The following is an 8,831-nucleotide window of genomic DNA, read 5'->3' as shown; positions in this document are numbered from 1 at the left end:
AGATTTTTTTCAAATGTCTTGGCATTTTGTCTATTGGAACAGAGTTCTGATAGAACAGATTCATCTCCCGATACAGAGATCAGATTCAGTATTGCCCATATGGTCCATGCTGGAGCTCTTTTTTTTTTTTTTATTCTGGGACTGCATGGTCACCTGTGCTGATCAGCGCTCCACTCTGAGCAAACAGGAAATGAAATTCAAAAGTTCACGGGGCTTTTCCTGTCTACCTGGCCAGTGCATCTGAGTTCAGATTTCTGTCCAGAGCGATCACAATGGTGCACTGGCCTGGAGGCCAATACCGTTGAATTGCGGCCACACTAACCCTAATCCATCATGGCAATACCGATTTCAACACTAGTCTCGTCGTTGGGGTGGAGTACAGATATCGATATTAAGAGCCCTTTATATCGAAATAAAGGGCTTTGTTGTGTGGACGGGTGCAGGGTTAATTCAGTTAACGCTGCTAAATTCGAGATAAACTCGTAGTGTAGACCAGGCCTAAGTTTGGTTTCCTTATGCTTTATTTCAGCTTAAGGCTTATTGAGTTAAGTTAAAGAGTAAACAGCTTTAACAGCTCTGCATTAGCTTCCTCTGCTAGAGGTGTGAAGCTGGAACTGCCAGAGGCATGGTCTCGTATCTTCCAACACTAGGTTATTAAAACAGAGTGTGAGTATTAACCAAAGTTTGCAGCACATAATATTGTATTATCATATGTATCTCTTGAATAACAGTAATACAATTGTAACTCTGTAATTCTAACTGTTTTACCATTTGCTTACTATTTCATTGATTTTAATAAAAGGTCTTTATAACTATATCTGTCTCAGTGTGAGCTTCCTGTCATATCCCCGAAGGTCCTTTTATAAACTCTGTGAAGCCTGATTCAGGAAGAACTTTTATCTTCTGATCAAACAAATTGGTGAGCCTAAACCCATACTAATTAATATCCATAATAATTATTAATATTAATTAAGTAAAATTAAATTAAGCAGATAAATTAATCAACATCCCAAATCAGGCTACGGTACAGGCACCTGGGCACTTGTCATTGCCTCTACAACTGCAGATCTACAACCTTACCAGAGTTCACCCTTCCCAGTTCACAAAGTCTTATCGTCACTTTGTAGAGAAAATTAAACATCACATAGATTTCTAGAGCAAAGTCCTTATTTACAAGCACATGCCATTCCCCCACCCAGTTTCTCCCTGTTTTGTTTCCAACACCACTGCCCAGCTGTGGAAAACAGATCATGGTTGTGGTGACTCCTTACTCAGAGCGTGCTGAGTACAGTTGTTCTGCCTTTTCACACAATAAGGAGACCAACACTTCAAAGGCCCTGTACCCAAAACTTCAATAGCTAGTAACCAAAACAGCCAAACTGTTCACCCTCAGATGATGGGTAACAAATAAGGTCTGTCTCATTCCATCTTTACCTCATTGCACCGGTTAGATGGCAGCAGAGAGCTCATTCCCTAGCGCTAGCTTATATAACCCAGGTGCAGGGGAAGTGGGGCCAGAACTAGCCCAGCGCTCGCTGAGCACAGGCCCTGCCAGCTGGGGCACAGGCAGGCGAGGACCATGGCTGGCTTTAATGTCCGCAGCGTTCTGGTGACTGGGGCCAATCGGGGAATCGGCCTGGAGCTCGTCAAGCAGTTTCTGGAGAAATCCAACCCACCCGAGTGGGTCTTTGCGACCTGCCGGGACCCGGAGGGAGAGCGAGCGCAGGTGAGAACGGGGCGAGGTGAGATGGAGTGAGCTGGACCTGGTGGTGGGGAGGGAGGGGAATCTGAAGAAGCCTTCAGCTCCGAGTGCAACGTGCCAAAGGAGGAGGCGACTGCAGACACCGCTCCAGGCCGAGGGTTGTAGCTACACCCGAGCTAGCGTTAACAGAGGTAGCTCGAGTCCCGGAGCAGTGAGGATGCGGCAGCACAGGCTAGCCCTTGAGTAATTCCCCAGGGGTTCCGGGCCGGCTTGTACAGCTTCTACACGTTGTGATTGCGGTGGAAACATACCCAGTACTGCCAGCCTCAGGAGAGACACAATCATGCGTCCGACCCCCAAAATCACGATACTTTTAACAAAATCAGTTTTTTAGCCTGTCTTGTGACTTTGTAACTGCCCTCTATTCCTCTGTCAATGTGTGCGTGGATCATTTCAGGTGGAAAAGTCAATCTTTAATGCGCACAGAATGCACGGCACTCCCTGTCTGCTCCGATGGCAACTCCACTCCCCGTCTTCAGCCTCCTTCCCCCTCACACAGGGGAACTGCCATCCATTTCCTATGGCTGTGCTGTCCCAGCAGCAGCACTTCTCTGCTCAGCGTCCACGGCACCACTTCCCTGACTCCCCGTCCCTTGTGTGCCACTGCCCCAGACCCTCTGTCTGCTCTAGGGCCATGCTTACATAGAGGCAGGGCTGCTCTGTGTCCTCAGCCCCGAGGCTCTTGCACTGAGCTCTGCCCACGCGCCCACCCTGGGAAACTGCAGAACCAGAGTTCCTTCTCGTGTCATCGCCAAAACCCTCACTCACAACCAGTTCACGAGAGCTGGCAACACTGCCACACTCCCTTCCCCTGGCTCCTGAGCGAGGACTCCCCTTCCCCACAACTGCCCCATCTTAGGGGAGCTGCCCCCTGTCTTCTGCACCACTCAGCCTCACTCCTGCCCCCCATCCCCATATAATTCCTAAACCTGCTCCTCTCCAGGGTCCTCATTCACCATGTCCCAGCTGCTCCTTGCACTCGCTGTGCCCTGACCAGCCCCCGGCGTCACAGACTCCCAGAGCGCATGCAGGGAGAGGGCAGAGAGCACAGGTGTGGTACTGACAGGGAAGTGGTTTGTGTCCCTGACTCGATCGCACTGAGTTAGATGATGGTGTTTTAAACGCTCAGGAGACAGACAGACGCCTCCTACAGACCCGGAAAGCCAGAGCTGGGTGCTACACGTGGGGGCTTCGCAGAGTCAACGCAATAAGATATTGACTTGGCCCCAGGTAGCAGCAGGGAGCTGGACTCTGCCCAGCCTGGCCATCCCCGGGGCTGGCGGCTCCGTCAATAATCATTGACTTTATTCTTTTCCAGCAATTGAAGAACTTGGTGTCCAGGCATCCAAACCTGGTGATCGTTGCGCTAGGTGGGTGCCCTGCCCTGGACCCAGAGTTGAGGTTCCCTTCCCTGGATTATGTTGTTCCCCGTTCCCTGCCCTCCAGATCTCAGTGGGGAGAACAGGACCAGAGTCAATAATCACTCGGAGCCCACTGACTCCTTACCCAGCCCCAGAGAAGGCGGGTGTGAGTGGGGAGCCCTGCAGGGGTCGGAGAGCCCTGGGTGGGCTGGGAAAGCCCCAGGGCCACTGTGTGCCAGGTCCCTCGTGTGACAATCACACCTGGGCAGCTCTGTCATGCAGTCCCACCTCTGGGATGGAGCCTCAGGCATCCAGCTGATCAGTTCTCTCACCTACAATGCATTCAAAAATAGTTTTAGATCATTCCAGTTCTTTGTCTAATGTAGATCAACGACACACATCTGAAGTATTCACTAATTACAATAAATTGAGGTTTTTTAAAGTCGCCTACTAAGATTGTCCAAATAACTAATTATTATTATTGATTATCATTATTCTTTCCTATTGCTGCCCCAGTACAACTCCACTTCTCTGGGCCCAGCAGCAACTTTCCCCCCCCCCCAACTTCCACCCCCTCTCCTACCTCTCAGTCCGGCTGGAAGAAGCCCCTTGGCGCCTAGGAGAGGGCTGTGCCCTGAAGTGACATGAGGGAGGAGGAATCATGCACCTGAACCCCCTGCTCTGTCTCTATAGAAGCTACTGACCCAGCCAGCATCAAGGCGGCAGCAGCCAGAGTTGAGGAGCATCTGAAAGGCTCGGGACTGAATCTGTTGATAAACAACGCTGGGATAGGGAGGAATGGTACACTAGAGTCTCAGACGCTGGAGGGCATGTCCCTGGTGTACACAACAAATGTGACGGGACCCCTGCTGGTGAGCCAGGTAAGAGCTCCGACCAAGGGCATGGCGCCGGCTGCACTTGAGTTTGATTTTGCTTAGGCCAGAATTCTTCCCTTCCCCTGGATTCTAGTTACTGGATCAATGTGGGGACCTTGGTTGTTTACACCTCCCTCTGCAGGGCCTTAGAGGTTTTTAAGGCCCAGCTTGACAAAGCCCTGGCTGGGATGATTTAGTTGGGGATTGGTCCTGCTTTGAGCAGGGGGTTGGACTAGATGACCTCCTGAGGTTCCTTCCAACCCTGATACTCTATGATTCTATGCTTGTGGGACTTTAACCACATGAGAAATGAATCCATAGGCCAAGATCTACAGGTGGACTGGCTTCGCAATACTCAGTGTTTTGCAGTGGCAGATGACAGAGGTCCAAAGTGTAGGCAGGCCAAGCCAAGAGCTTGACCCTCAGATGCAGGGCACCCACAATGACACAGAAACCTCATAATGCCACTGGCAAGAGGTTACAGGGTCCTGGTGCATTCTTGTTCACCAGAGAGCGGCATGTGAGGTCTCAATAAAAGTCGGTGTCACCCTGGGCATCAATATAATTCTGAAATGCACATACAGATGCTGGGTAAGGAGTTATGTCCATACACAGGTTTCTTGTCAGAAAAGAAATGTTTATCTACCTGGCAGTTTCCATGGAAACTAAGTATTGTTTAGTTCCCAGTGGGTCTCCTTTCACCAGTCTGAACTGAATGCTAATGAAGGATTGTGAAACCTTCAAAGACAGAAAAGTAACAGGAAAACACAACCGCATGTGTGGGTGCGTCTGTGTGTACACACATCAAAGCTTTGAGTATATATGGGGGACAAAGAAGACATGGTGAAATCCTTCACTGAGAAAGTCAACACGCAGGGAGTTTGCTTCATAAAAAAGGGATCCCAGCCAGGCTTGGTTGAAAACAAGGGAGAGAACTTTGGGTGAGACAAGCTTCTTTAGACAGGAGGAGATTTCCTAGTTAAGTTTCATCCCTAGAAAGTGTGTTATTGATTTTGTTTTCTGTGTAACCATTTGTTTCCAAAATCCTTACTCTCACTCACTTGACTTTCTGGTCTTTGATAATAAACGTCTCCTTGTTTTCACTATAAATAGATCTATGTGCTAGGGTGCTAAGCAAAGTGATGATCCTGAGCTGAATCTTACTGGCTGGTGCATCTTGTCCTTTGGGAACAGCAGGCCTGGTATTTCTGCCAGTGGACAAGGGGCTGGACACTGCAGGGAACACGGAGGGCTCTGGAGTTTGTGTGTGTCTATCACTAACCTGTATAGAGAGCGAGGCCTGCGGGGACCTGGAGGGCAGGGCTTGTGTTGCCAGAGGCTGGTGGTTTCAGGAACCTGATCCGCAGCCGGTACAGACCAGACTGCTTCCCACTAAGGGCAGGTGGTGGTGAGGAGCCTCACAACACAGGCAATGGATTCTTCCTAAAATTGGGGGGTGACAAGGCCTTGCCCCCTCCATGGCCCTGCTCCTGCCCCTTCTCTTCCCCCCCCCAAAGCCCCGCCTCCCGGTCAAGCCAGAAGCCATAGTTGGGCTGGAGAGCCAGTGCAGGTGGAAGGCCTGCAGCTCCCCACAGCTGCCCGCGTGACCCTTATCCCAACCTGGCTCTGGCATCTGGCCTGGCCTGGAGCAGAGCCTCGGTGGCCAAAGAGCCATAGCTGTGCCCTGGTAAGAGAGGAGCCGCAGACCCTCCATCTGCCCTGGGTGGGGAGGCCGAAGGTCAGGGACACAAGCCGGTGGCTGTTCTCACCACCTCCCACCCCACCCCGGGCAGGTGGAGGGTCCGGGGCTCCCCGATCCACTCTTACCTGGCCAGGCTCCAGCCTGGCCAGAGGGTGGGGCCTTGGGGGCAAGAAGAGGAGCAGGGGACTGGGCCTGTCCACTTTCAAAAGTGAGAGGGCCACGGCCCCTGGGCCCTCTCTGTTCCAGTGCCACTGCCTCACAACCCAGGGTCCTTTCTCCTAAGCTGACCCCGGGGTGCTCTTTTCTCCCCATTGCCCAGGCGTTCCTGCCCTTGCTGAAGAAGGCTGCCCAGGGAAGCAACCAGAAAGGGCTGAGCTGTAGCAAGGCGGCCATTGTCAACATGTCCAGCGAGGCTGGCTCCATCACGAATCTCTTTGCCTGGCATGTGGGCCAAGCTATCGCCTATCGCTGCAGCAAGGTACAGGACGTGCTCAGTGTCACTCAGTGCTTTTCCCCATGTTCCCCGCCCTCCTGCCCAGCCGTTCCAGCTTCTACTGCTGTGCCAGGTGGGACCAGCTGTTGTTCAGCTGCCTGGAATTCAAATCAGCTCCCGGAGTTCCCCTCAGTGAGGAACCTTCCATCGTGTGTATCCCATCAGGGAAATCCCCACACTGGGAGGCACGTGGGGCTCCTCAGCACTACACTAGCCAGTCTCAGCACAGACAGGGGAGGGCCACTACGGAGCTATTAATTATAGCCCCTCCTAGGGGCGAATATACCCAGTTGAGAGACCGTCACCAGGTTTAAATGGAGGGGACCAGATCCTCTTCTGCCCCTGGTGAACCCTTGGGGGAAAACAAAGGAGAATCGATGCCACATTTACACGTCCCTCTGCCACCCCCTGATCATGCAAAACCTAGAGCAGCCTCAGCACTGCTCTAACTTGTACTCAGCTGTCACAGCCCCCCTGAAGCTACGCAGTAGCTGTGGCTGATCGAAGTGCAGCTACATCCCCTTCCCCATGGCCATGCCCCTGAGAGCACCTTGTTGTCCCCATCGAGCATCAGAGACTGCAGCTCACACCAAGGTCCTCACCCGCTTGTCTGTCTCTGTCTCTCCCTTCCCGGCCCTCAGGATCTGGGATCATTTCCTGTAGGGCTCATTCCCCTTCCCCACACGCTGCTGTCTCTGCTCATGGTGTCTCGCCCACAGGCTGCTCTGAACATGCTCACCAAGTGCCAATCCTTGGGGTATGAAGGAGACGGGATCCTGAGCATCGCTGTCCATCCTGGCTGGGTGCAGACTGACATGGGGGGCTTCACGGTAGGTACCTTGCTGGGAGAGGCCAGTTGTAACCTCATGTTCATTGTAGGGGGAATGGTTACGCCGTAACCTGTCGCCCCCTCCACTTTCGACCTGTGTGGAGGAAAACTGTCGCAATGAGCCTGTCATCAGATCCCACCTCCCGGGGATTCAGCACTGTGTCCTGGGCATTGATCCCCCTGCTGCTACTTCCTTGGTTCTTCCGGCTCCTGGCATCGCAAAGCAAACGTCAGCAGAGCTGCTGCCATGGGGAACTGGGGGAGGTGGGACCTGGTCATCATGGGCACCTGTATGCAGGTATCTGCATGGGGATCCTGCCCCAGCTCCCCACCCAGCATCAGGGGACAGTGACCTGGGTTGGCCTCTCATGGGTTTGGCTGGCCCCAGGGAGATCCTGGCCTCAGCCATGGGCACCTAGCGGCCTGGACCAGCACCAGGCCAGATCTGATAGTTTGGGCCAGATTTTAAGCCCAACTAGACCCGAACCAATCCAAGAAGGTCAGGTTGTTTTGAAACCAGATCCGATCTGAACCTGACACTGCCCCTGAACTTGTGTCTATGTCACTTCTGCCACCTTGTCCTTGAGGCTCGGCCTGGTGGCGGCTTCCCCTTCGCACGCCCCATGCCAGCCCCCCATCTGCAGCTGCCTCACGCCTGTGGGGTCAGCATGGCAGTGGCTGCATGCCCTGCTCATGCCACCCACCACCGCCTCGCTGTGCAGTGCGTGCTGCTGGGGGAGAGGGGCTGCCAGTAATCAGCACAATCGCTCCACAGCATGCACAGCGCGGTGAGGTGGTGGTGGCCAGCGGGAGCACAGAAATGCAGCCACCACCTCACCAATCCCACGGCAGGAGAAGGTAATGAGAGACCCCAGACCCCAGTCAGAGTGTCAGGTTGTTTTCAGACTCCACCTGACCCAAATCCAACACCTGTAGTTGTGTCCCGTCAGGTTCCAGTTTGGTTGCAAGGCTCTAGATCCCTTCCCCTGGAGCCGATCCTGGAGCCAATCCTGGTCTTTCCCCTGAGCAAGTTCCTCCCCCTCACTCTCCTTTGCCCCGTGCAGGCCCCACTGACGGTGGATGCAAGTGTCCGAGGGATCCTGAACGTGCTCCCGACGCTCTCTGAGAAGGACAACGGGGCCTTCGTGAGCTGGGAAGGGAAAGTTCTTCCCTGGTGAGATGCCCCCTGGCCACAGGACAGGAGCCCCGGGTCAGGCCGTTCCAGTGACCGCGCTGTAAGCCGTGCCTGTGTCCTCAATAAACCCAGTGTTCTAATGCCACAGCCCTGCCTGGCCTGGCGTGACAGTCACAGGCTGCGCCATGGGTGGAGCTGCCATGGGGTGGAAGGGCGGCTCCATGTGATGGTTCTCACTGGGGAGAGCCTCACTGATTCCTCCCACTATAGCCAAAGCCCAGAGCTGGCCTATGTGGGAGGAGCTGAGCAGCTGCTGGATGGAGAAGGGTGAGCAGGCCACTGGCCAGGAGGGCAAGCTGGGGGTGGATTTTGTGGCAGCCAGGTCTGCGAATAACACCAGGTTGTTCAGGTCCCCAGGGAACATCCTGCGGGAGGGTTTCTCTCAGGCCAACTGCAGCTGGGTTTCAAGAGTCTTTAGAGGGGGCCCAGGAGTTGTTAAGGGGTCTCCTCATCCCAAGTCCTGAAGCCCAGACTAACTTGCAATCCCCCGTCTAAGGAGAGCCCAGTTCACCCAGGAACAGACACCACACTGAACAGTCACTGCGTCAGGGAAGAGATCCCAGGGGAACCCCACAGGACGTTACACACCCCCCTTTCCCCAAACCAGTGCAACG

At 53.7% G+C, this 8,831-nt stretch overlaps 1 protein-coding gene across 2 annotated transcripts; it reads left to right on the top strand.

The window, feature by feature from the left end:
• The first annotated feature begins 1,498 nt into the window (after positions 1-1,498).
• LOC123349009 (C-factor-like) lies at positions 1,499-8,304 on the top strand. Of its 2 annotated transcripts, none has more exons than XM_044986738.1 (6): positions 1,499-1,726; positions 3,081-3,132; positions 3,817-4,004; positions 6,020-6,178; positions 6,835-7,023; positions 8,087-8,304. In XM_044986738.1, exons 1-6 carry the CDS (start codon positions 1,580-1,582, stop codon positions 8,198-8,200), a joined length of 849 nt encoding a protein of 282 aa, XP_044842673.1. In that variant the 5' UTR covers positions 1,499-1,579; the 3' UTR covers positions 8,201-8,304. The 2 variants fall into 2 exon arrangements, with proteins under 2 accessions (XP_044842673.1, XP_044842675.1); XM_044986740.1 differs by having other exon boundaries at positions 1,501-1,726; positions 6,913-7,023.
• Positions 8,305-8,831: the final 527 nt, after the last annotated feature.

Source organism: Mauremys mutica, chromosome 14 (assembly GCF_020497125.1).
Source record: "Mauremys mutica isolate MM-2020 ecotype Southern chromosome 14, ASM2049712v1, whole genome shotgun sequence".
Lineage (NCBI taxonomy): Eukaryota > Metazoa > Chordata > Testudines > Geoemydidae > Mauremys > Mauremys mutica.
This window is presented reverse-complemented; position numbering and strand designations above follow the sequence as displayed.